Here is a 27233-nt window from a genome sequence, read left to right as displayed (position 1 = left end):
CCTTTGGAACCCTCCCTCACTGAGGCTGAACAACATGAAAGCTGTGCCTAGAATTCTGATAGAAATGCTAATAAATGCTTATTAAATAAATTGGCAAGCCTTTGATTCCTCCTGACTTCAGAAGTAACTAAGGTATCATTGTCAGAACTAGATAGATTTTCCATATAGAAAAGAGAGGAACGGTATGATTGTCAAACTTGTTCAATCTCTGAAACAAAAGAATCCAACCTGGTCCACTCAACATTCCCATATGATAAATGTTTTGAAGTGCTTTTCAGAATCTGACACACCATGGAGAAGTAATACAGTTCACGCCCATGCAGAACACTAGGAGAATCCACACATGACCAAAAAGTAATATAGAGAAAAGCACGAATCCACCATTTCATTTCTTTACTCACCAAGCTTTTTAACGCGTTAACTATGTGTGTGGCCTTTTTACCGGCACTTCTGATATTAGAGAAGTCAAAGATAAAAACTGACTAAAATCTCTGATCTCTGGAGCTTTACACTTCCACAAGGGGAGATATTCAGTAAGTAGCAAAGTTAACAGTATATAAAAAAGTAATAACTGCAGTAAAAATAAGGCAGGGATTTGTGATAGGGAATTTGCAGTTTTATATAAAATTGTCTAGAAAAGGCTAAGAGGTGGGATTTGGTAAAAGGCTAAAGGGAATGAAAAATTAAGTCAATGGAAATGTGGTGATGAGTGTTCTGGGAAGAAGTGACGAGAACATCCTGCTGAGTGAGGTGCCGGGAAAAGTCAAAGAAGACCAAGGGGTAAGCGTGCGGGCTGCAGGCAAGGAGCAGATGGACTGGACCCAGACATGAACTACAGCATAATCACAGTGAGACTCGGCATTAGGGGCCTCCCTGGTGGCGCAGGGGTTAAGTCTCAGCACTTACTAAACATCTTGTTAAAATATCAGATGTTAAACTTAAAATTGAATATAATCTGTCAGCTAATAACCAACTCTGGTGCACCACTGTGACTAGACCAGGAGAGAGGGAGGAAGAATATATTTTCTGTGAAACCTTTCAAAGGTTCTTTGATATCTTGGCAATGAATGTCAACAGCTTTAATAACAATTTGTAATAGCATCTAAAATTTCATTTGTGGTTGAACCCAAGTACATTTATATGTCCACAAAAGTCTTACTTGACTTAGCTGACTGGTTTATAATGTAATGTGAACTACCGAGAAAACCAGCCATACCAAGAATCAATGCAATAAAAATCATGTCTCTGGGCCTCCCTGATGGTGCAGGGGTTAACTCTCAGCACTATGAAGCTGCCTGCAGCCCCTGCAGCACGAGTTCCATCCCTGGCCAGGAAGCTACCCACATGGCAGAGCAGACCAATCCTGGTTCGCCTGCCTGCTGCTCCCCTCAGCAGTGTGTTTCAGTCAAATGGCCTGTTCTGCTCCCCACTCTGTCTCTGGTGGATCCTCTCATTCCCCGCAACTCTAGCCTACACCTCACCTCTTGTGTGCATAAATAAAATAAATCTTAAAAAAAACCTTGTCTCTTTATTTTTTTTTTAAGATTTATTTATTTATTTATAAAAGCACTGGGTACAGTCAGAAGCGTGGGAGGGTGAGAGAATTCACCAGAGTCAGAGCAGGGAGCAGAGCAGGCAGAAGGACCGAAGGACACTGCTGAGGGGAGCAGTGGGCGGCAGGAGAGGTCTGTGCGCCATGTGGGACCCTCGCTCAGTGGCCAGGGATAGAACCGGTGCTGTAGAGGCTGTGGGCAGCTTCGCAACCCAGCACTCAACCGCTGCGCCACCAGGGAGGCCCAAACCTTGTCTCTTTAGAACCACTACATATCTAGTCCCCTATCTCTCCATTAATTTTAAATTTTGAGTTAATTATTCTCTGGGAATGTTTATAAGATCTCCAAATATAATCATACAAAATTATCAACTACTTGCATTTACTGTTTGAACTTTATAAAAACCATCTTACTATAGGCCATCATTCTCAGAAATAATTTGAGCTACTCGACATTTATAGCTGGCTGTAGCTGAGGCCCATTCTCCTTTGCTGTTGAATAACATCTTATTTTAAGACTGTAACATGTTTTGTCAACGTATACTTGACTTTTTTCCAGTTTTCAGATATCACATATAGTGCAGTTGCTAAACAGACAAACAGAAGAGAGTTGAGAGACCAGAAAAAAAACCCACAGGGGAAGGAAAACTAACTGATGACCAAAGAGTCAAAAGCAAACAAGGGAGCAGAAGAGTCTCTTCAAAAATGGTTCTGGGAAAAGGCACAGCCACACCCAAAATCACGACACGACCCAGACAGCTACCTAACACACAGACACGAATTCAAAATGGACTAAAGATTGCTGAAAGATGAAAAACCAAAAACTGCCTTGATGATGTGCTCTTTGTCACAGGCCTTAGAGATGTGTTTCGGGCTCAAATCCAAATGGCAGGGCAACAAAACCCAAAATTAAAAAGGGATCACATCTACTAAAGTGCTTCCAGACAGGAGAAGAAAATAAATTATCGATAAAATGATACCAAGTGGGAAAAAGGATTTCCACATAACACATCTGACAGGGGGCTCACATCCAAGCTCTATGAAGAGCTCACACAACCACACGAAGAGAAGACAAGTCAATCAAGACAAGAAAGGAGATAAGAGCCTCTCAGGGGAGACACGCAGGCAGACCACAGGCACAGACAGCAGTGCAGGAATATTCAGCTGTCAGGTGAAGGCTAATCACACAATGGAAGTATTACCTCAAGGAAGACACTTTGTCATGAGCTGAGGCTACACTACATAGTTGTGATTGCTCCATTTCATTAGGATTTAACTCTTAATCATTTATAAAGTACTAATTTTTTTAAAGATTTATTTATTTATGCATACAAGAGCTGGGGTATAGGCCAGAGATGCAGGGGGGTCAGAGGATCCACCAGAGACAGAGTGGGGAGCAGAACAGGCAGACTGAGTGTAATACACTGCTGAGGGGAGCAGCAGGTGTGACAGGAGAGGTCTGCCTCGCCATGTGGGTTTCTCCCTGGCCAGCCGGGGATCGAACTCATGATGCAGAGGCTGTGGATTGCTTCATAGTGTGGTGCTTAACCCCTTGCACCACCAGGGAGGCCCTAATGTACTAATTTATAAAGTAATATTAACACAGCCATGCATGTGTACAAGAAAATACAGTCCGTGTAGCTTTGGTGCCATCTGCGTGTCAGGCACCCCCTGGTGTACAACAATGGATAAAGGGGTACAGATTCAAACAGACAAGAAACACGTGTTGGCAAGATGTGAAGAGAAGGGCCCTGCCCGGCGCTGAGACTGGGAATGCAGGGACTACAGAGCCTATGGAGGCCCCTCAACACTGAGGAAACCCACTACGTATCAGCAGTTCCACCTTCGGGCATTGATCCGGCAGAGAGAAAGCACCCATTCATAAAGCCATGAGGACACCCATCCCCACACACACAGGGACACACAGGGCAGGCGCATGGGACAGCCCAGAAGGGCCAGAACTGCCACTCACCCGCCCGGCGTCCCGACAAGGGAGCCATGAAAGAGCCCAAAACCACCAAAACCAAGGGCAAGAGCAACATACACCCAACAACAGGGGCCTGTGGGCTGGAGCCGATCAAGGGCAGTGTCCATGAGAGCACGGGCCACCGTGGGTTCTCACCGGTACGCATGATTCCAAGAGACCTCAGGCTTTGGGACCCATCACGACAGGGTTTCTCTTACAAACAGGGGAACAAAGAGCTTGTTGTGTCCATAGTGGCACCTCCTCCCGAAGATGGCACCTTCCAGAAGTACAGGCAGAGTTTCAGGTACATGGAATCAGAGCTGGACCACACTGGTCAACAGTGATGGTCACCACTGCCAACAGGAGGGATGGGCAGCGCTGGCCAGTAGTGATGGTCACCACTGTCCCAGAGGCAGTGTCAGAGACACCCAGTGTCCACAGTTCTCTGTGAGAGCTTGGACGACGCCAACGACAAACAGCTCATTGACACACCAGCCCCGCCAGGGCCTTGGGTGCTCCCTTCAGGCCATGGAGACACAGGCCCGAGGCCCCATCTCTGCAAAGGTCTTTGGCTTCTCTTCCCTCTTCTGAGGTCCCTGCTGGATTCTTCTCTTCTCTTCTCTGCAGCTTCTGGTCCTCCTTTCCTCAGCCTAGAACCATCACACTACAGCCCCCGCCAACTCTGCTTCTCTCCTCTCTCAGGGGGCACCACCCACAAGTCTGATTGGACCATTTTTCACTCCTGTGGCTACTGGACCATTTAGCACCAGTCAGCTCACAGCTCACACCTGACTGGCCCACCCCACAAGCCAGGAAATACCCACAAAAGGGTGGTTGCTGGGCCCTGGAGCCACGGCCAGGACTGGCTTGTGCTGGAGCAGCAGGAGGAGAGACCAGCCTCGCTGCTGCTGCTCCCGCCACTGAGGTGGCTGGTTCCAGAATCAATGACACCATCACCACACGGGGACTGGCTAAGATTCCAGTGATGCATGAATGGACAGGGGGTGGGGTGACTGTGTGTGTGTGCACGCGCGTGTGTGTGCGTGTAGGTAGGATGGTAGCAATATAGTGGAAAACCTTCAAAGATTTTATTAAAAAAGCTGAGTGTCAACATATGTGTGAGCATGGATGAGCCTGGAAAGAAAAATGCCAAGGAAATGGGTAAGCAGGAAAAGACAAATACCCATGAGTTCATTTAAAGGAAATTGACAAAGAAAACAAAAGTAGACAGAGAGAAAAAGGGGGGTGACCTGATGGAAGTGGAGGTTGAAGAGTGTGAAATAGGTGAGGTCAAGAGGCTACATCCTAACAGTTAAGTCTGCATGGGTGGGATGGTGACTGCACTGTGGTCGTTTCAACATGTAGTTGAGTGTCTACATGTCACATCCTTAAGTCATTCGATATTTTGTGTCAGTTTATTGCTCGAAGAGTTTAGGTCTGGAAAATAAACATTCCAGACATTAAACAATGTACACCAACACATATAATAGAGCAACAGTTTCACTCTAACTTTCAAGCCAGGTTTGAGAGAAAGCATCGTTTGGGGAAATGTCTATAAATCTAGAAAGAATAAATACTTTAGAATATCCATGACTGTGACGATACATCTACACGCTCAGTACAGGCAACTGCTTACAGGCATCATGGTTCATGTTTCTGAACACACGCATTTTGAAAATACAATAAATAAGACAATTACAAAGAAGAAATATATTGTAACTGCCAATGAGTAATGAAGATTCCAATATATGTTATCACTGACTACAGAAGGTAGACATGATATGTTTTTAAATATTACATTCCATTCAGTACAAAATTATATGTTTTTGAACTCAATTTCTCAACATAATTGTTTTCCATACTAAATGTAAGTAAGGTATAATTACATATTCTATTCACATTGACAGCAAATGACAATGCTATTATGGGTTTACAGTAGACACAAGGAAACTCCAATTCCTCACACTCTGAAAACCTTGCGAAAAGCTCTAGTGACGTCCTTGTTCCGCAGGCTGTAAATTAGGGGGTTGAGCATGGGTGTTATTATGGTGTAGAACACAGAGACCACTTCTTCCTGCTCAGGGGAGCAGTAGGACTTTGGCACAATATACTTGGCAGTGGCAGCCCCATAGAAGAGCAACACCACAGTCATGTGGGATGAGCAAGTAGCCAAAGTTTTCCTGAGTCCCTGGCCTGATCCCATGCCCAGAACAGTGGAAAGTATCCTTCCATAGGAGCCCACAATCGCAGAGATGGGAGGGAAGTAAAAAATCACAGCAGTGACATAAACGCCCTTTTCATATTGGGAAGTGTCAGCACAGGCCACCTTCAGGAGCGCTGGCATCTCACAGAAGAAATGATGGATTTCCCTGGAGGCACAGTAAGGAAGTGACAAACTATAGGCCACTTGCATCAAGGCGTTGATCAGAGCACCCAGCCAGGTCACAAGCAAGAGGAGCACACAGACCTTGGGGCGCATGAGGATGGGATAGCGCAGAGGCTGGCAGATGGCCACATAGCGGTCATAAGCCATGACCGCCAGTAGCAGGCACTCAGAGCCAGCAAGGAGATAGAAGAGGAACATCTGGAAGCCACACCCAACTAAGGAGATGCGGTGATCCCCGGACAGGAAGTCCACGACCATTTTGGGTACTAATGCGGAGATACAGAGGACATCCAAGAGGGACAGTTGGCTGAGCAGAAAGTACATAGGGGTGTGGAGAAGAGGGTCAGCCCAGATGAGGATGATTATTATGGTGTTGCCCAACAGGGCCACCAGGAAATCCAGCAGAGTGAGTGTGAAGAGGACCCAGGGCACTGGGGTGCTGTGGAACAGATCCAGGAGGATGAAATCACTGCCTGATGTCTGGTTGCTCACCCATGCCATGCTTGTGTTCCTAACTTGTAACTTTGGAGAGTTCTTCAGAAGTATTATGTTCACAGCCCATAAAAATTTTACCAAATTAAATCATGCCTAGCTTTCTGATATCTCATGTCCATTTATGTCCCTACTCTTCATAGTTTAGTAATAGATAGTTTAAGGACATCTTTGTTATGAAAAGTTTCTAGAAATTGAAATTCTCAAGAAATTACAATCAAGCTGCCTCTACCCTAAGTATACACTGAAATGCACAAGTCAATATTTGATTCAGTTCCTTAGTCATCAGGGGGATAAAGCATGTGTGGAAAAGACAAAGAAAATTTCAAAGTCACAATAAAGCTTTCATCAATTAAATCTTTTCACAATAATTTCCAATTAACTCCACAACTCCCATGTTGTAAAAAGGAAATAATTTTTCTCTGGGGATTCTTTAAACATACATGTAATTAAACAGGACTTTTGCAGGAAGCTGCACAGTTATACTGAGTCTGTGGATCCAGTCAACCAAGTAAGCTGCCTGGGGAGGAGAGTACAGAGGACTCAAGCATGCAGACCTGGACACAGTGACTCTGGAAAGGAAGAGGGTCCAAGGGCAGCAGTTGGCACAGAGTCCTGCCTGGCGGGAGCAGACACATGTGAAAATGCACTTCTGCGCGGGAAGCAAAGTGGACTCACTGCCCTGCAGATGGGGGAGCAGCAGCAAACTCAGGACTATAAGATCCCCAGGGATTTCCCTTCTCCTGTTTTCTTTCCTTCTTGTTCTTCTTCCAACATGAACTTAAAGCAACATCTGCAGTGACAAGGGCAGTAGAAAGCACACTTTTTGAGATTATTTGGGCATCAGTTCCGTGTTGAATGAAAAATGTTCATATTTTTACATTCATCTAAGCTGCTTTTCTCTTGGATAGGATGCAAATGGAGAACTTTCATGAACTAAAGTAATAATAAGACATAAAAATTCTTCATATTAAAATGTCATTGTATTAACTGATAGCAAGAGCAGCTATCGAGTGCAGTCAGTTCTGCTGACAACACTTAATCCTGCTGTCAGGTGCCTGCCACTAGCAACTCTGACACACAGCGACAAGGATCTGCCATCTTTGCCCTCACATCAGTCCTACAGAGAGATGATATGGAGCTCAGTGGGACCTGGTGTGGGGCAAAGGTTGAATATGGGGGGATCCTTACATGAACACGCAACAGTCCCTGTGCTGAAGTTCATGGATTCAATATTATTATATGTAAAATAGCACATGGAGGCTTCAAAAATTCAAGTATCGTTTTCATACCCAATGTACCAGACAAAGCGGTAGGTCTAGGGTCTTCACTACCACACTGTATACAAAATTCCCTGTTCCTCAGCCTTAAATTCGAAGGCAAATGTAACAGCACAGTGTGTATCACAAGGAGGGCCATGCGAGCTGGTGATTCACAGAGAAGACATTCATGGGGCTTTACATGCTCCTTATCTCTAAGAAAACAAAGCTGTCACTTAATTCTCAATTCCAGAGAGAGCTAAACAATGCTTCCATTTCAAATAATATTTTTTATGGGATTATTGAAATAAAATAAATTTTACAAGGAATTTAACATGACTCTTTTTCCTAAATACTTTTTGATGGCTCCCAAAATTGCATAACAGGTGCTGCTCAAAGCTTTCCTGAGTGGCAGGCAACCAATGCCAACAATGCAAAATGGTCAAAGATAATTTCATGACCAGTATTTGTATTTGTATTTCAATTATGGTGCTTAGAGAAGCCCAAAAAACATTCTATGCATATATATGCAAAAGTACATAAAAACACAAAGGAAAAAAATAATTTGTAGTCGACTTCCAAACTGAGAATTCTTTCCCTTGAGAATAAAGGACATGAATAACTGAAATCAACCAATGGTGTCTATTGAGAGTAGACCAAGGGAAATGTCATATAATTTTACTTAAGTGTCTGCTCATATATCTGAAAAAGAACTTAATTACACATTTGCAACAAATTCATTCCCTCAGGTTTTCAAAAAGTCTTTCAGGAAAGACTTTGAACACCAGAGAGGAGAGGCAGCTGGTATTTCTACACTTCACCCCTCTTTCTTGCATGGAACTGACCACTGCCCTGAAGACTGACAGTAACAAATTGCACCTATTTGAAAATAAAAGGAAACATGATTATCAACTCAGAATCAGAAATTGCCTTCCATGTGGTACTAGTACATAAATGCCAGTTCCAACATAACTAAACTGCTTACTTGGATGGAATAAAACTTGCTCATATTGATATTTGACAGATGTGCCATTAATTTAAATGGATGGGATTGTTTTAGTTGTTCCATTATATGCTAGGGAACAGCATCACATATTAGGCAACTTAAGGAAACATAACAAACTTCTCTTCCAGAGAAACACACTCCTACTTACTCATAGGAACAAAATGAACGCTGCTTACGCAGTGCTGCCCATACCTGTCTTGCTTCTTCCAGTACAGAACACACAATCCACCTGAACACACAGATTAAGTACCTTCAAACCATTGCTTCAATAGGCCAGGGTCAATTTACTGTTGCACAAACATCCCTCAAAGTGACTGTGCCCAACTGCAGCTTGGTCCCTCAGGCAAAGCCTGTAGCAATTATCTCCCTGTCCTTTATGGCCCTGAAGAAATAGTTACAACTCTCTCACAAGTATGTGCAGTCTCTCCCTCAGGAAATACACTTTGCTGAAGTGATATGTGTTCAAAACTTAGAGCAAATATCAATTTCAAAGAAAAGATACATTAACTACTTGCTGGTTGTGTGAAAAACACACTACTTATAAACACCACTAACAAATTAAAAATCACTTTTAATCACTCCTTAACTTGTTATGTTGTAGGAATATTTTTATGATTTTTGGCCATTCACACAAGCTGGGTTTGAAATGCTGCAAGTTGAAGGTGGGCCAATTGAAAGTGAAAACTCCTGTGATGGCAGTCTTTGGGATGAAGGTGCTTGGCTGGTGGTGTGAACCACATTCATATGGATTAGGACCAGGATCCACACCAGGTCCTCAAGATGAAGAGAGATGAAAGGTTCCCTCCTGGCTGTGTGAAATAACCCAGAGCATTCTCATTGAAGCAAAGGCAAACACTTTGGGAGAATAGTCTTTACCTGAGCCTTAGGCCAGATGACAGAAGGGTATTTCCCCAACAACTGCTCAACACACTTTGCTCATTCACCTCAGAAACAGGGAAGACTACAATGCAATTTTGAAGGTCACTCTTGGATACACACACCCTATGCATGCCTAACATTATACCTAAGATCATAGGCTCAACTCCACATACATATCACATCACTACAGCTATAGAGCTCTAGTATATAACAGTGTATTATATGCCAAACAAGGAAGATATCTAAGGATGAGTTCCTATAGAAACACAAAGAGAAGCAGGGACACATGTGTGGGCACTACATGTGTTTGAACTTGGGGGCAGCAAGAACTATGGAAACTTAAAACCCAGCTGAACTTCTTGCAGATTACATAATATATCACAATAAAAGTCTTAGCTCAGTCTCTATTACCAACAAATCATGTCTCTCATTTAAAAGAAAATTACAAAGATGGCCATTAGCAATAGAGGCAGAGGCAGAGAGTATACAGATTTGCAATTATCACAGAAGGAATTAAAGCAACCATGAATACTATGCTCATGAATCCAATTGATATATTACACAATAAAAGCATGATATCACGGCAAGTAAACAGATAGAAGATGTAAATCAACATGAGCTCCACTTTTTAAAAAATGCTTCAAGTTAAAAATATTATAATACACAGTTGAACAAAGATGAAATAAAACATTGTAACTAGTAAGAGAAAGAAAATGTACACTATGAAGGGAAGGAGAGATAAAATTTTTTATTAAAGATAAACACATGCAATTTGCAGCAACATGGATGGCGCTGGAAGGGATCATGCTCAGCGAAATAAGCCAAAAAGAAAAAGAAAAATACCGGATGGTCTCACTCATAGCAGGAATCTAGAAAACTTAAATAAGGGACCAGGAAAATGAATATAAGAAAGTGAAAATCAAAATCAACAAAAAACTATGAACCAGAGACACTTTTTGGGGGGTGGGGGGCGGGAGGGGAAGGATTGGGGTCAGAATGGGGCGTTTGCAATTGTATGGGGGAATATAAAAATAAAATTTAATATTAAAAAAAAATAAAAATAAAAAAAGAATAAGACAGAAAAAAAATTTTTATTTGAAAAAAATTAATAGAAATAAAGAAGACTTTGATGGGATAATCAGTCAACTCAACAACTGAGAAAATAATCAACCACCACTAATATTTGTCCATACAAGATTTCCCAAACAGAGCAAAAAAGGGGTGATTGGGGAAATTTAATTAAGAGTCAAGAAGTATGGGATGATATCAAAGGCAATCGGGCAAGACAGAGACATGAAAGGAATCCAAATGGGAAAAGAAGTGAAACTATCATCATATGCAGACAATACATTATTATAGAGAGAGAGTCCTTTAAAAATCCACAGAAAAACTAAAACAATATATGTGTTTAGTAAAGTACCAAATTACAAAATCAGTATACAAAAATTAGTAGTCTTCCTGTATGCAAACAATCAATCTCAAGAAGAAGAAATAAAGAAAATCATCCCATTTACAATGTACCCCCACAAATTAAATACCTAGAAATAAAACTAACAAAGGAGGTGAAAGATCTATACAAGAAAAACTACAAAACACTGGTAAAAGAAATAGAAGATACAAAGAAAGGGAAAGACACTCTCTCCTCATGAATTGGAAGAATTAACATCATAAAAATGGTCATCCTACCAAAACCAATTTACAGATTCAATGCAATTCCAATAAAATCTCAATGAGATCAGAACCCTGCTACCCTCCTCCACCCACAAAGCAGGCACACTTCGACAAACAGAAAGGAGGAAAAAAACAAGAACAAATTAGAGATCAAGCAGATAGTGAGCAGAAAGGAACTACTGCACACACTACACCCCATGAGCAGGTAATGTGGGGACACGTGCAGGAACTTCCACAGAGGTGAGCAAACGGCACTGGGGAATCAAAAACTCGGCGCCATTAGAAGAAGATAGGGACTCCACGAATAGACCTGGAAATAGACAAAGGCCAGCTGGTAAGCTTGTGCACAAATAGCTTGAGCTCAAAAAGCATATGCAGATGGAGGCTGACAAGGTTCCCGCACCTGCTAGAGGGAAGACACAAGGGGGCCTTCACTGAAGTAATGACCCTCACTGGGTAATCAAAAACCAGGTGCCCAGGCACAGGATTAGCAGGCAAAAGGTGCCATATCTGCAGGCACTGAACTGTGCTACCACCCACATTCCAAATCTGAGGGCTTCGGAACTGAGAACCTGGGCACGAAATTGGAGGCGAGGCATGGGATCCCCACAACAATGGGGCACAGGGCAGACAGCACCGCCACGCCGTTGAGGCACTCCACTCTACCACAAACCACCCCCCCCGCACCCCCCCTCATTCCCTAGAGACCTACGAGAAAAAGCAGTTCTGGAAGGATTCTAGGAAAGATCTCTGAGGCCACCAGCAATCAGAACAAAATCACCAAATACCTGATAGTCCGTCCAGCAATTCCACTCCTAGGTATTTACCCAAAGGACACAGAAACATTAATTCAAAAGGGCACCTGCACCCCTACGTTTATAGAAGCACTGTTTACAATGGCTAAGCTATGGAAACAACCCAAATGCCCAAAAATAGATGACTGGATCAAGAAGATGTGGTACATATACCCAATGGAATATTACGTAGCAATCAAAAAGATAAACTCTTGCCATTTGCAGCAACATGGATGAAGCTGGAAGGGATAATGCTCAGCAAAATAAACCCGAAAGAAAAAGAAAAATATCCGATGATCTCACTCATTGCAGGAATTTAGAAAGCCTAAATAAGGGGGGGTCAGGTAAAAGACTAATTATAATAAAGAAAAATCAAAATCTACAAACAACTATAAACCAGAGACACTCTAACGGGGGTGGGGGGTGTGAGATGAGGAGGGATCAGGGCCAAAATAAGGGGGGTGGGAACTGTTCGGGGAATATAACCAAAATGAAAATGGATACATTGTGAAAAAATGAAAATGATGTAAGAATTATATAAAATAAAATAAAATATTTTTAAAAAGACACTTCTCCAAAGAAGAACGGCAAATGTCCAACAGGCATATGAAAAAATTTCCAACATCACTAGTTATCAGGGAAATGCAAATCAAAACCACAATGAGACACCACCTAACACCAGTGAGAATGTCTCACATTTTTAAAAAAAATGGAAACAAATGATGAGAGAATGTGGATATAAAGGAACCCTCTTACACACCCTCTAGTGGGAATGTAGCATGGTACAGTCTCTATGGAAAGCTGGGTGGAGGTTCCTCAGACATTACAAAATGGATCTACCATGTGATCCAGTGATTCCTCTCCTAGGAATCTACCCAAAGGACATAAAAAACACTAATTCAAAAGGAAACTTGCACTCCGGTGTTTATTGTAGCACTATTTACAATACCCAGATATGGAAACAACCCAAATGCTCCAAAATACATGAATAGATCAAAAAGTTGAGGTATATTTACACAATAGAATGTTACTCAGCAATCAAAAAAGACAAACTCATGCCATTTTCAGCAACATAGATGAAGCAGGAAAGGATCGTGCTGACAAACGGATGGCTGCTCCGATGCTTCTTATTTGTCTCTCCAGATACAGGGCTTGAGTTTGACCTGACAGCCAGATTCTCCTACAGTTTAAAGAAAAAACTAATTTGCACATTACACAGCAATTTTTATCTACTAAAGATTGAGATGACCACACCCAAGACTTCTCCATGTGGGAAATAAAATAAAAGTGCTTTTTTAATGTTTTAGTATTGTTTTCAAATGTTTTTTCCAAATAACTGACCACAGTTAATATACATAAAAATTAATATTCACTCAGACACACAGTTTCACCTAGGACACAGACCTGGATTTTTCCCCAACCCCAGAAACTCCCTCCTAAGACAGAGGTGCTCTTTTGAGAGATTTTCTGGCTAAGATTCGGTAACCAGCTCAACTATTCCTCACGGTTTGAGAATAGAAGGAAGGTGTTGGTAGTCATGCATGGCCTGAAAAGATATACAATCATGTCAAGAAGTTGTTGAAGGATGTACTGCACCAAAGCAAATGGGTGACTAGAAAAAGGAAGGTGCAAAGGCACATATGTCAAAACAAGAAGTTCAATGTGGAAGAGAGATGAAGGCGTGCCCTGAGAAGAGAAATAAAGGAATGGCATGTGGGGACTAGTGCAACCAGTCTGCACACAATCCCACCACATTTGAGGAGACAAAAGATCTCAGTAACACCAGGGCCCCTGATGTGTGGGAAGTAAAATGAAAAGTGTCAAGGGAAGAGAAGCACCTTGGCTTACTTCTTGAATCAGCTCTGAATACTGTTTACTTTGTTATAAATACTCATGTCTCTTCACCTAGTCTGAATTGTGATACAATTATTTGGAAGGAATGGAGGATAAGAAGATGTGAAAGATGGGTCAGGGGTGCCTCCCTGGTGGCGCAAGGGGTTAAGACACAACCAATGAAGCTGTCCACAGCCACTGCAGCACAAGTTCGATCCCCCAGCCAGAGGGAGCAACTCACATGGCACAGCAGACCTTTCCTGATTCGCCCACTGCTCCCCTCAGCAGTATACTTCAGTCAGTCTGCCTGTTCTGCTCCCCACTCTGTCTCTGGTGAATCCTCTCACCCTCCACACCTCTGGCCTGTACACCACTCTTGTATGCATAAATAAATTAATTAAAAATCTTTAAAAAAAAAAGAAATATGGGTCAGGGCTGCAAAATAGCTCCAGAACCTTCGCCAGGAGAAAAATCTATAGCAGAACTCTAAGATAAACAACCACAACAAATAGCAATGGTATGCATGTTAATTACTACCATGGAGGAGGTAGACCCCACACCAGAGCTTCACTACAGGAAATGAAAACCAGGGGAGAAAGGTCTTGGAGAACCACTTTTTCATGATAACACTTCAAGGACTGCCTGCCTCTTAAAAACAGTTATACAACATAGTTAAAAGCTTTAATTGGGTAAACATGGAACATACTCATGATGCTACTGAAAAGCATGAAATTGCATTCTGTTTATAATTATGTAAAACATGGATGGTCAAGGAATGAAATGGAAAAATAAAAATAGCAGTGGGAAAAAAATTAGTCTTCACCCAAATATTTGAAGGCGAAGCACTTGACAAGCAGTATCCCTGAGGTGGAGGCTGCATGTCCTTGTGAGATAGCTGTAACCATTTCTTCTGGGTTGTGGAGGATGGGGAGGTAATTGCTGCACACTTTGCCTCAGGGACTGGGTGCAGTTGGGGATGGTCCCTCTGAGGGCTGCCAGTGGAGCAGTAAATTGGTGTGGATTATAGAGGCAATGGCGTCAAGGTATTTAACCTTTGTTGAGGCAGACTGAGTGCTTCTGAAGCTGGAAGAACTAAGAAATGCATTGATAACACTCTAGAAGCAGCACTGATTCTGATCTTACAAGTAAGTCAGAGTGTTGTCCTCGGGATACATGTTGAAGTGTGTTATAATTTCTTAAGCTGCCTAATATATAATGCTCTGACCTTGTAGATATAACAGACAATCTCAAAAATCCTCTCTAAGATATATATCGATAAAATATTAATACATTTAAATACTGAAAATACTTAGATGTTGTGTGTGTTGACTCAGATAAGCTATTTAGTTGGACTGGAACTGGTGTGTGAGCTACCATTGCATAAGAAGACAATAGCTCATATCAGAACTGATGGTCTGGTTTCATGTAATTCTCAATGAGGTACAATTTCCTAATTTTGGGGTGGGGTCAGAGGTTCGTTTAATGGAAGAAAGATGTTCTGTGTTCAAAGCCAGCACCCTCTCTACAGTGTCAATGCCCTTCCTGAAAGACTATTTGAAGGCTGAGGGCATGAGGTTTGTTGTAAATCTATAATAAATTCATTTTTTAAGAGACGTGATGGGTCTCCCAGGTGGCGCAGCAGGTTAAGCGCTGCGCTGTGAAGCTGTCCTCAGCCTTGGCGGTGCCGGTTAGATTCCCCGCCGGCCACGGAGATTCCCACATGGCGCAGCAGACCTCTCCCACTGCTCCCCTCAGCAGTGTATTTCAGTCCATCTGCCTGTTCTGCTCCCTGCTCTGTCTCTGGTGGATTCTCTCACCCTCCCGTGCCTCTGGCCTCTACCCCAATGCTTGTATAAATAAATAAATCTTTTTAAAAAAAAAAAAAGATAGATGTGAGCAGTGAATTAAGTAAAATCATGTGACACTTGCCCAGGATCTACTCTCAACACACACTGTTGGTTGATTTCATTCTTATTCATGTCAATGAGGTGAGAGAGAGATGTTTTAGGTTAAAATAGAGAAAAATGACTTCCAATTGATTTTTCTCACAATTTTATTTTGGGTAGTTTATATATATTATATACAAATATTACAAACATATATAAGATATATGCATGATTTCATGTATCTGGGAGTCTCGTAGCACCATGAATTAAATAAATCTCCAAATAACAACATCCACTTATCAAATTACATAGGACTATTTTGGATTGAGGGCATTCAAATACATTAATTAGAAAATATTTATGAAAATATCTATTAGGCAATTCTGGAAACCATCAAAAGGTATTTACAAAGTGGAATGTCAAATTCCTTAGAAAAAAACATATTTCAATGAAAAAGTAACTATTTTCTGTACCACACTATTTCATTCATTGGCTCTATGGAAGCTGGGAAAAAAGTGAATGTTATGTCCTCCCAGACCTGAGGACTTTTGTAAATCAAATTTTAGATTGTGAGATTCTCCTTCTAGCACATAACACCACCCTGCTTCATTTGCTAGAGTTTAAGGGTTGATGGAAACAAGGGAGTTTTATATAGGGAGGGTAGTGGAAGAAACTAGCAGACCCATACTTTTTTGGCATATTTGATGTTTTAAAAGTCAATGTTTCAGACTTAACATGCTTTTATATGTATGACGATGTTCAGCACCAAATTCTATGTAGGGATTGGAGAGTGTTCGCGTCTAGATTTCCCCGTATGACCAACCCTACATTCCACGAGTTCTACAAACCCCCGTGTCATCCCTCTGTGGCATGAGGTAGTGAGGACAGGGGCAACTGATGCTCCTGTCACCGGGGCAGACAGCTGGGAACTCAGTGCCGAGCCACCTCACAGGGACTTCAGCTGGTACTGGAAAAACTGTGTCTACCACAGCTGCCTTAATTGATTACTTACCCAATGACATTTATTAAACACATTTTGTAATTTAAGTCTCATGCCCACTATAAAAAGTCCATGGAAGTTCTTTTAAGATTTTTTTAAAGATGTTATTTATTTATATAAGAACTGGGGTACAGGTCAGAGGTGCGGGAGGTGAGAGGATCCACCAGAGACAGAGTGGAGAACAGAACAGGCAGACGGATTGAAGACACTGCTGAGGGGAGCAGCGGGCAAGACAGGAGAGGTCTGCCGCGCCATGTCTGTATCTCCCTGGCTGGCCAGGAATCAAACCTGCACTGCAGAAGCTGCGGACAGCTTCACAGCACAGTGCTCAACCAGCTTAGGCACTGGGGAGGTCCTGAAAGTTCTTTATTATACATCCTCCCCAAGAGAAAGTGCTGCAAGTCAAAATACAAGTGCCAGCTCTTTACATTCAGCACAAAATTGATGATCCATATAATGTCATGAAGTGAGAGTCCTACTCCCTCCATCAATTCACAAATGACCTTAAGTTCACTTTGCAACAGAATAAAGACAATAAGACAGAAGGAAATCCCTGGGGATTTTCAAGCCCTGAGGTTGCTGCTGTGCCCCCACCTGTAGGGCAGTGAGTCCACTTGGCTTCCCCTGCAGAAGCGCATTTCCCACGCAGTCTGCTCCTGCCAGGCAGGTCCCTATGCCACCAGCTGCCCACTGGACCCTCGTCCTGTCCAGAGTCGCTGTGGCCATGTGAAACAGGAGCTCCCCAAGCTAAGAGACTCCACAGTTCTGCAGTGAGCGCGCTTATTTGACTGGGTATTGAAACACAAATATGCACACGAAGCTCACAAACAGCACCTCCTTAATGACATGTTCATAAACAGCTCCTTAGAGAAGAAAGGTATTTCCATTGGGCAACAGGTGATATTTCTGGAATTGACTGGAAGTCATTGTGGAAAAGAACGAAAGGCTGCCTTGACCCAGACCCTGCAGCTCTGTCCACACAGCACATATACCCCTGAACTACTGATACTCCACATTATTGATGTGCATAATATTAATGCAAGTGTTCATTAATTAATGCACTTTATGTATGTATGCTGTTTAAAGCATAATTTAATAACAATTACTTGAGGAATACAATTTCTAGAAAACTTTAATAACAAAAATGTTTCAAAATAACATTTTAAAGCTAACCAATATTGCCTTTTCTCAGTGCTGTATGAATCCAGGATGGTAACATAAGATGCCTTAGTAAAATCCAGTGAAAGGTAAATATATTTCTTAACTAAAGCTAAAAGGTGAAGCGCAGGGAGTAAAATAGACTTGCAATATTAAAAGTGGCACATGACTTTATTTGGAAAATCTTATAGGGACAATGAACATTATGCTTGTGAAAAACTCTCCAAGGTTGCAAATTCAAAACACAAGGATGACATGGATGAGCAACCAGACCTCAGGCAGTGATTTCATCCTCTTGGATCTGTTCCACAGCACCCTGGTGCCCTGGGTCCTCTTCACACTCACCCTGCTCGATTTCCTGGTGGCCCTGTTCGGCAACACCATAATAATCATCCTCATCTGGGCCGACCCTCTTCTCCACACCCCCATGTACTTTCTGCTCAGCCAGCTGTCCCTCATGGATCTCGTCTATATCTGCACGTTTGTCCCCAAAATGGCCATGGTCTTTTTATCTGAGGACCACCACATCTCCTTCGTTGGGTGTGGCTTCCAGATGTTTCTCTTCACCTCACTTGCAGCCTCGGAGTGCCTGCTGCTGGCGGTCATGGCTTATGACCGCTACGTGGCCATCTGCCAGCCTCTGCGCTACCCCATCCTCATGCGCCCCAAGGTCTGTGTGCTCCTGGTGCTTGTGACATGGCTGGGTGCATTCTTCAATGCCTTGATCCATGTGGTCTATACTCTGACACTCCCTTACTGCGCCTCCAGGGAAATCCATCATTTCTTCTGTGAGATCCCAGCCCTCCTCAAAGTGGCCTGTGCTGACACTTCCCGATACGAAAAGGGTGTTTATTTTAGTGCTGTGATTTTTTTCATCCCTCCCATCTCAGCCATTCTGTGCTCCTATGGAAGGATACTCTCCACTGTACTGGGCATGGGATCAGGCCAGGCTCTTAGGAAAACCTTGGCTACTTGCTCTTCTCACATGATTGTGGTGTTGCTCTTCTATGGGGCTGCCATCTTCAAGTACCTTCTGCCAAAGTCCTACCACTCCCCCGAGCAGGAAGAAGTGGTCTCTGTGTTCTACACCATCATTTCACCCATGCTCAACCCCCTCATCTACAGCCTGCGGAACAAGGACGTCAATCAAGCTTTTAGGAAAGTTTTCAGAATATGACAATATAAGGTTTCCTGGTACCCAATGTAAATCCACAATGGTGATCCTATTTGCCTTGATATGGAACAGTGCCTGGTTTTATATTCTTTTGCATCCAATGTCATCATTAGTGAAATCTGGTTATTAATACAATATGTAAAATATATTTTTATTCCTAGTTAATTTTACATATTTCTCAATTTTCAAAGAGTACGGTTCATAAGGGTGAGAAATCATGTAATCTTGAAATTTTTTTATTTAAGAATTTACGTGTATTCCAAACCTCCCATTGTAAAACTATAAGGATGTATATTTTATTCTTTTATTATTTTTTAAATTTATTTATTTATACATACAAGAACCCAGGTACAGGCCAGAGATGTGGGGGATGAGAGGATTCACCAGAGAGAGTGGGAAACAGAACAGGCAGATCTACTGAAACACACTGCTGAGGGGAGCAGCAGGCGAGTCAAGAGAGGTCTGCTGTGCCATGTGGGTAGCTCCCTGGCTGGGATGGAACTCATGCTGCAGTGGCTGCGGACAGCTTCATAGGTTCTGTCTTAACCCCTTGCACCACCAGGGAGGTCCCATAATGATTCTTATTTGAAAGTATACAATGTTTTTATAAATTTTGAAATATCTCTTAAAATAACTTGCTATAATTCCCTGACCTGGATTTTCTGAATAAAAACTTACACCTATATTATATACATTAATACACATTTTTAACATTTTGGGTTTTCATACTGAGTAATATTTTTTTTTTGTGGGACCCTCGCCAGTGGCCAGGGAACTAACCGGCACTGCAGAGGCTGCAGGCGGCCTCTCAGTCCAGCACTCAACCTCTGCGCCACCAGGTGAGGCCCCATATTAAGTAATAATTAATATGCAATGGTAGTTTTGTTTTCAAGTACAACACAGTGATTTGCCTGTGACCTGCTCACCACACTTCGTTACCCCACACACCACAGAAGGCAAGTGTGAGGGTTCATCCTCTTGCCTCACTTCAGACGCCACCCACACCCCACGCCCACTTTCATCTGGTAGCCACCTTTCATTAGTGATCATCTATTCTCTCAACTGTGGGGACACCAGGAGCCTCCCAGTCAAGTGTCAGGTCTGGCCACCTGGGTGCACCTGCCACTGATCACCCACACCCACACAACAGCCCAGGGGCCAGCCCCCGCCTGTACCCACCCTTGGATGCTCAGCCCTGCGGTCAGGCTTCTACCGTTAGTTTTTAAGCTGGTCTTTCTCTGACTCTCAGTTTGGAATCTCTAGATTCTGCACATTACTGGCCCATCTGGTATCTGCCCTTCCCATCTGACGTATTTCACGTAGCATCATCCCTCTGCTCTGTGTCTTGTTCGCTTTTAGATTTCCACGTGAGTGAACCCACAGGGCTTTTGTCTCTTCCTCTGACTTGCTCCCCCCAAGGACATGCATGGTGTCACATATGGTGACATTTCATCTTTTTAAAAATTGTGTGAGGGTCTCCCCTTACACAGACATGTATACACACACACACACACACACACACACCCCACTTCCCTACCCACCCACCCATCGTTGGAACCTCCGTTGGTTCCCGTGTGTGGTGGTGTGAGGAACATAGGTGAGCATATATATATTTTTAATTAGTTTTTTCTTTTCCTTTGGACAAATACCCAGAAGTGGAATTGCTGGATCATATGATAGTTTTGTTGTAATTTCTGAGGAACACGTGTTCTATTTTTTTTTAAGATTTATTTATTTATCCATACAAGAGCTAGGGTATAGGCCAAATGCGTGAGAGGGTGGGAGGATTCACCAGAGACAGAGCGGGGAACAGAACAGGCAGACTGACTGAAATACACTGCTGAGGGGAGCAGCAGGTGAGACAGGAGAGGTCTTCTTCCCCATGTGGTTTCTCCTGGCCTGCCCAGGATCGAACTCGTGCTGCAGAAGCTGTGGATTGCTTCATGGTGGGGTGCTAACCCCCTACGCCACCAGGGAGGCCAGGAATACGTGTTTTATATACTGTTCCTAACAGTGAATGGGGGTCCCCTATCCCCACACCTTAGCTCACACTTGCTGTCCCTTGTCTTCGTCACCACGGTACTCCCCCTTATCCAGGCCCATCCTCCCAAGGTCCCCAAGTGGAAGCCTAAAAATGAGATCCTACCAAACTGGACAGCAACTATTTTTCCTAAACATACTCAGCTGTGTGAAAGATTAATGTACAAATTAGGCAAAGTCAGACATTTATAATGAGCAAAGTTAGAAAAGATCGTTGTGTTAACTATTGATCTCTAAAAATATCTTACTGTAGGTGAGTGATTTAGAGTTCCTCCAAGGAGCCCTCTCAGGGCTGCTGACCGGGGCAGAAGTCGCAGCCAGTCCTCGGGAGTGATGGGGCAGCTCACGTGGCTTGGAGTGGGAGACTGAGCGCCCTCCCCAGTTGGGACACTGGGCGCCCTCTCCTGCACCTGAGCGCCACCTTGATGGCTTCCTTGGCAAAGGCCTATTTGGATCCTTTGCTGTTTTCACACCATAAAATTTCATCACGAAAATGCTGACATGTGCACCGTAGCTTGTGTCGGCTGCAGGTTCAACTTCAAAGATGTCTCTAAAAACCTCTCTAGTGGGTGAAGCTTAGTGTTTCTAAATAATGACTTCAATACAATCTCACGCTCGTTCAGATTATTATAAATCGTAGAAAACTTAAACTGCTGATAACTTTATAAACCTGACAGACACACTCTGACACAATCACTGACATGCTTTCTACAAGTTTCTTTAGCTAGACTCGTTGATGTAACTGCTCGTATTAAACAGCTGTGTTTTATTACTCTATGACTGTCACAAACGGCCACGTCCCTCCTTGCAAGCGAAGCGCGTCCCGTCGCGGGCGGCCACACCCCCCTGGTCACTCTGGGCTGTGCTCGGCTCGGCCGCCCTGACCGCCCGCCACGAGGGCGCCGGGACGCAACCCTCCGAGCAGGTGCCTGGCCTCTCCCGGCCGCCCACCTCGGGGCACTGCGGTCACGCGTGGCCCGGGGTCCTGTGTGCGCCCCTCTGCGCTGCGCCGCGCTGGGCGTGAGGGGTGGCGGGGCTACCGTGAGTGAGCAGACCTTGGCCCTAAGGAGGCGTCCAGCTCCTCACCAGAGCGCGGTGCTGCCTGCGGGTCAGGTTTCTGGCCTGTCTCACACTGAGGTGGCCCCTTTTCCCCCTCGCTCCAAGCATCCTCACCACAGATGCACCTTGCGTCTTGCCAGAGCCGCCTCTGCGCCCGCCAAGGGGTGAGAGGGTTTCTGTCGCTCCTCTCCGAGAAGGGGTCATCCCCTGCGTGATCTGAGCTGTGGCCCGAGCCTGCCCCCCGAAAAAGCCCACCGGGGGGTGGCCACGACCCTTGACGTCAGTTTGCCACGGCTTCGTGGAGGGTTTATCACATCTGTCTCCCCAGGGAAGGCCCAGAGTCCGCTTTGGGACGTCCTTGTCCGCTTCTGGTCTCCGAGTAATATGGGCCTCACAAAACGGGTCTGGGGGCGCTCGCTCCTCCTCAGTTTTCAGAATGAGTGAGAGATGAAAGTATTAGCTCATCTCCGCTGGCCCGCGGGAGCCCACTTGTCGAGCCCTCGGGCCCTGGCTCCTGCTTGGCGGGAGACTGTTGAGTGATGACTGTTTCTCCCTCCTTGCTCACAGTGGCCTGTTTCCTCCCCCTCTTCTGACTCGGGCCACGCGGAATCTCAGGAGCTTGGCGCACACGCACCTCATCTTCTAGGATCGCTTGTTACCACAACACACGTCCTCTCCTGTTGTCAATCCATAACACACCCTAAATGTCTTTCTCACATGATGCCCAGGGAAAATAACAGAACAGTGATGATAACCAGGACTGGAAAGTTCTAGATCTAGATCGGGAGAAGCTAAATAAACAAGGGCCGGGTCTCTCACGTGCTCAGCCCCCTCCGAGGCCAGCCTCGAATCTGTGTCTGTTCTCTACCTTCCTTGCTTCAGGAACACGCCCGAAACTGCACACGTGGGGAGACTGTCCCTAGTCCCTGGCACTCTTGCCATTAGTGATGACACTTGAAGGAAGGGCTGGCCGATTGCGGGACTCCTTCATTTCAAATCTAGGCTGTGGATTCCAAAATTCTATATTTTACTCCCACAGCCGAAATTCAATGAATCATAACTGGCATTCTGGAGAAATTCTTTCAGGTGCTTTACGGAAAGAAATATATATTTTTGGAATAAAAATTTCACATTATGTAATTGGAGAGAATGAAGATTAAATACAAGTATCATCTACAATAGGAACGTCCTGGTCTGTTACATATGTCAAGAGAGCTGAGAGTTAGTGGCCTCTGCAGCTTTCCTGTGATGTCTCCGACGGCACCATCTCCAGTCTCATGCTACTGAAATTTCTTTCTTTCCCCAAATCTCGGCACAGGATGGGGGCCCCCCTGGAGGCGCAAGGGCTAAAGACACAGCGCTATGAAGCAATCCGCAGCCACTGCAGCACGAGTTCAATCCCTGGCCAGGGAGCTGACCCACAGGCGCAGCAGACCTCTCCTGCCTCGCCTGCTGCTCCCCTCAGCAGTGGATTTCGGTCATCTGCCTTTCTGCTCCCCACTCTGTCTCTGGGGAGTCCTCTCACCCTCTACACCTCTGGCCTGTACCCCAGTCCTGGTATGCATAAATAAATACATCTTTTTTAAAAAATCTAAGCACAGGAGTTGCCAAACACCAGCTCCTAAAATGAAGAGTTTGACAGGCTAAAATTTAAACAGACTTTAATTTCCCTAGACAAACGCACCTCCCTGCAATAGAACGAGACGGAGAGTATTGTTGTTACTGAAATTCCTCTCTGGGAGCTCATGCACAACACACTCTTTCTGCAAATCATATCTGCACCCAGTGTGCTTCAGAGACCCACGTGTCCCACACCACGCCTCCTGGATGTGCTGAAGAATGTTTCACCCAAAACGCTGGCGTAACACAGAAGACACCTGAGGCCTGCAACCCTGGGACAGCTACACATTCTGCCTGTGAAACGCCCAGAGGCGGTGTCAGAGACACCCAGTGTCCACAGTTCTCTGTGAGAGCTTGGATGACGCCAACGACAAACAGCTCATTGACACACCAACCCCGCCCGGGGCCTTTGGTGCTCCCTTCAGGCCATGGAGACACAGGCCCGAGGCCCCGTCTCTGCAAAGGTCTTCGGCTTCTCTTCCCTCCTCTGAGGTCCCTGCTGGATTCTTCTCTTCTCTCCTCTGCAGCTTCTGGTCCTCCTTTCCTCAGCCTAGAACCATGACACTACAGCCCCCGCCAACCCTGCTTCTGTCCTCTCTCAGGGGGCACCACCCACAAGTTTGATTGGACCATTTTTCGATCTTGTGGCTACTGGGCCATTTAGCACACAGTCAGCTCACAGCTCACACCTAACTGGCCCATCCCACAAGCCAGGAAATACCCACAAAAGGGCGGTTGCTGGGCCCTGAGGAGCCACGGCCAGGACTGGCTTGTGCTGGAGCAGCAGGAGAGACCAGCCTCGCTGCTGCCGCTCCAGCCACTGAGGTGGCTGGTTCCAGAATCAATGACACCATCACTACACGGGGAGTAGACTTAGATTCCAGTGATGCATGAATGGACAGGGGACGGGGTGTGTGTGTGTGTGTGTGTGTGCGCGCGCGTGTAGGTAGGATGGTACCAATATAGAGGAAAACCTTCAAACATTTTATTAAAAAAGCTGAGTGTCATCCTATGTGACAGCACGGGTGAGCCTGGAAAGAAAAATGCCAAGGAAATGGGTAAGCAGGAGAAGACAAATACCCATGAGTTCATTTAAAGGAAATTGACAAAGAAAACAAAAGTAGACAGAGAGAAAAAGGGGGGTGACCAGATGGAAGTGGGGGTTGAAGAGTGTGAAACAGATGAGGTCAAGAGGCTACAGCCTAACAGTTAAGTCTGCTGGGTGGGATGGTGACTGCACTGTGGTCGTTTCAACATGTAGTTGAGTGTCTACATGTCACATCCTAAAGTCATGCGATATTTTATGTCAGTTTATTGCTCGAAGGGTTTAAGTCTGGAAAATAAACATTCCAGACACTGAACAATGTACACCAACACATATAATAGAGCAACAGTTTCACTCTAAATTTCCAAGCCAGGTTTGAGAGAAAGGATCATTTGGGGACATGTCTATAAATCTAGAAAGAATAAATACTTTACAATATCCATCACTGTGACGATACATCTACACGCTCAGTACAGGCAACTGCTTACAGGCATCACGGTTCATGTTTCTGAACACACGCATTTTGAAAATACAATAAATAAGACAATTACAAAGAAGAAATACATTGTAACGGCCAATTAGTTATCAAGATTCCAATATATGTCATCATTGACTACAGAAGGTAGACATGATAAATGTTTTTAAATGATATTACATTTTATTCAGTACACAATTATGGTTTTGTCCTCTATTTCTGAAAATAACTGTTTTCTACAGCTCAATGTAAATGAAGGTATAAATACATCTTCTATTCACTTCCGAAGCAATTGGCAACGCTCTTATAGGTTTACAGTAGACACAGCAAACTCCACAATTCCTCACACTCTGAAAACCTTCCTAAAAGCTCTAGTGACGTCCTTGTTCCGCAGGCTGTAGATGAGGGGGTTGAGCATGGGTGTTATGATGGTGTAGAACACAGAGACCACTTCTTCCTGCTTCGGTGAGTGGTAGGACTTTGGCACAAGGTATTTGGTGATGGCAGCCCCATAGAAGAGGAACACCACACTCATGTGAGAAGAGCAAGTAGCCAAGGTTTTCCTAAGAGCCTGGCCTGATCCCATGCCCAGTACAGTGGACAGTATCTTTCCATAGGAGCACAGAATGCCTAAGATGGGAGGGATGTAAAAAATCACAGCACTAAAATAAATCCCCTTTTCATATTGTGAAGTGTCAGCACAGGCCACTTTGAGGAGGGCTGGGATCTCACAGAAGAAATGATGGATTTCCCTGGAGGCGCAGTAAGGGAGTGTCAGAGTATAGACCACATGGATCAAGGAATTGAGCACAGCACTCAGCCAGGTCACAAGCACGAGGAGCACACAGACCCTGGGACGCATGAGGATGGGGTAGCGCAGAGGCTGGCAGATGGCCACGTAGCGGTCATAAGCCATGACCGCCAGCAGAAGGAACTCTGAGCCAGCAAGTGTGGTGAACAGAAACATCTGGAAGCTACACCCAATGAAGGAGATGCGGTGGTCCCCAGACAGAAAGACCACCGCCATTTTGGGGACAACTGTGCAGATATAGAGGAGATCCATGAGGGACAGCTGGCTGAGCAGAAAGTACATGGGGGTGTGGAGAAGAGGGTCAGCCCAGATGAGGATGATTATTATGGTGTTGCCGAACAGGGCGACCAGGAGATCCAGCACCGTGAGTGTGAAGAGGACCCAGGGCACCGGGGTGCCGTGGAACAGATCCAAGAGGATGAAATCACTGCCTGAGGTCTGGTTGCTCAGCCATGCCATGCTCGTGCTCCTATTTGGTATATTTGGAGATTTTTCTCAAAAGCATTTTGTTTAGTCTATAATGAAATATACCAAATCAAATCATACATTGCTTTCTAATATCTCAAGTCCACTATTTCCAAACCTATCATCTTTTTGTTTCAGGAAAATAATACATGTGCCTTTACTAAGAATCTTAGAGACAACAGAAGACTCTTCCACACATGGAACAGTCTTGTGTGCTTTGTTTGGATCAGGTGTTTAGTCCTCTGTCTTATCCACAGGACAGACCATGTACGAACAAAGTAGATGAGACTTCGGGGTCAGAATAAAGGCAACCTAGTAATTATTAATTCTTTTCCACATGACTTCCAATTAACTCCAGAAATCTCACATGTTGGTAAAAGGAAATAATTTTTTTCTCTGCAGATTCATTTTACAAACATATAATTTAATAGGACTTTTGCTTGAAGCTGCACAGTTATACTGAGTCTTACAGGGCCTCCCCGGTGGTGCTTTGGGTTGAGCCCAGCACTGTGAAGCTGTCTGCAGCTTCTGCAGTGCAGGTATGATTCCCAGCCGGGCAGGGAGAGACCCACATGGCGCCGCAGACCTCTCCGGTCTCGCCCACTGCTCCCCTCAGCAGTGCTTTTGGTCTGTCTGCCTGTTCTGCTCCCTGCTCTGTCTCT

General features: G+C 44.3%; 3 protein-coding genes across 3 annotated transcripts; 1 reads left to right on the top strand and 2 right to left on the bottom strand.

Moving 5' to 3' along the window:
• Nucleotides 1-5478: 5478 nt before the first annotated feature.
• Nucleotides 5479-6405, bottom strand: LOC311176873 (olfactory receptor 2T27-like; the record flags this gene model as incomplete). The annotated part of the gene is made up of 1 exon (XM_084242512.1): nt 5479-6405. One exon carries the CDS (start codon nt 6403-6405, stop codon nt 5479-5481), a length of 927 nt encoding a protein of 308 aa, XP_084098638.1.
• An 11727-nt stretch (nt 6406-18132) lies between these two features.
• LOC311176872 (olfactory receptor 2T27-like) lies at nt 18133-19059 on the top strand (the record flags this gene model as incomplete). The annotated part of the gene is made up of 1 exon (XM_084242511.1): nt 18133-19059. The coding sequence occupies one exon, from the start codon at nt 18133-18135 to the stop codon at nt 19057-19059; it is 927 nt and encodes a 308-aa protein (XP_084098637.1).
• A 6579-nt stretch (nt 19060-25638) lies between these two features.
• LOC311176871 (olfactory receptor 2T27-like) lies at nt 25639-26565 on the bottom strand (the record flags this gene model as incomplete). Its single annotated transcript, XM_084242510.1, has 1 exon — nt 25639-26565. The coding sequence occupies one exon, from the start codon at nt 26563-26565 to the stop codon at nt 25639-25641; it is 927 nt and encodes a 308-aa protein (XP_084098636.1).
• Nucleotides 26566-27233: the final 668 nt, after the last annotated feature.

The sequence above is a fragment of the Talpa europaea genome, assembly GCF_964194135.1.
Source record: "Talpa europaea genome assembly, chromosome: 9".
Taxonomy (NCBI): Eukaryota; Metazoa; Chordata; class Mammalia; order Eulipotyphla; family Talpidae; genus Talpa; species Talpa europaea.
This window is presented reverse-complemented; position numbering and strand designations above follow the sequence as displayed.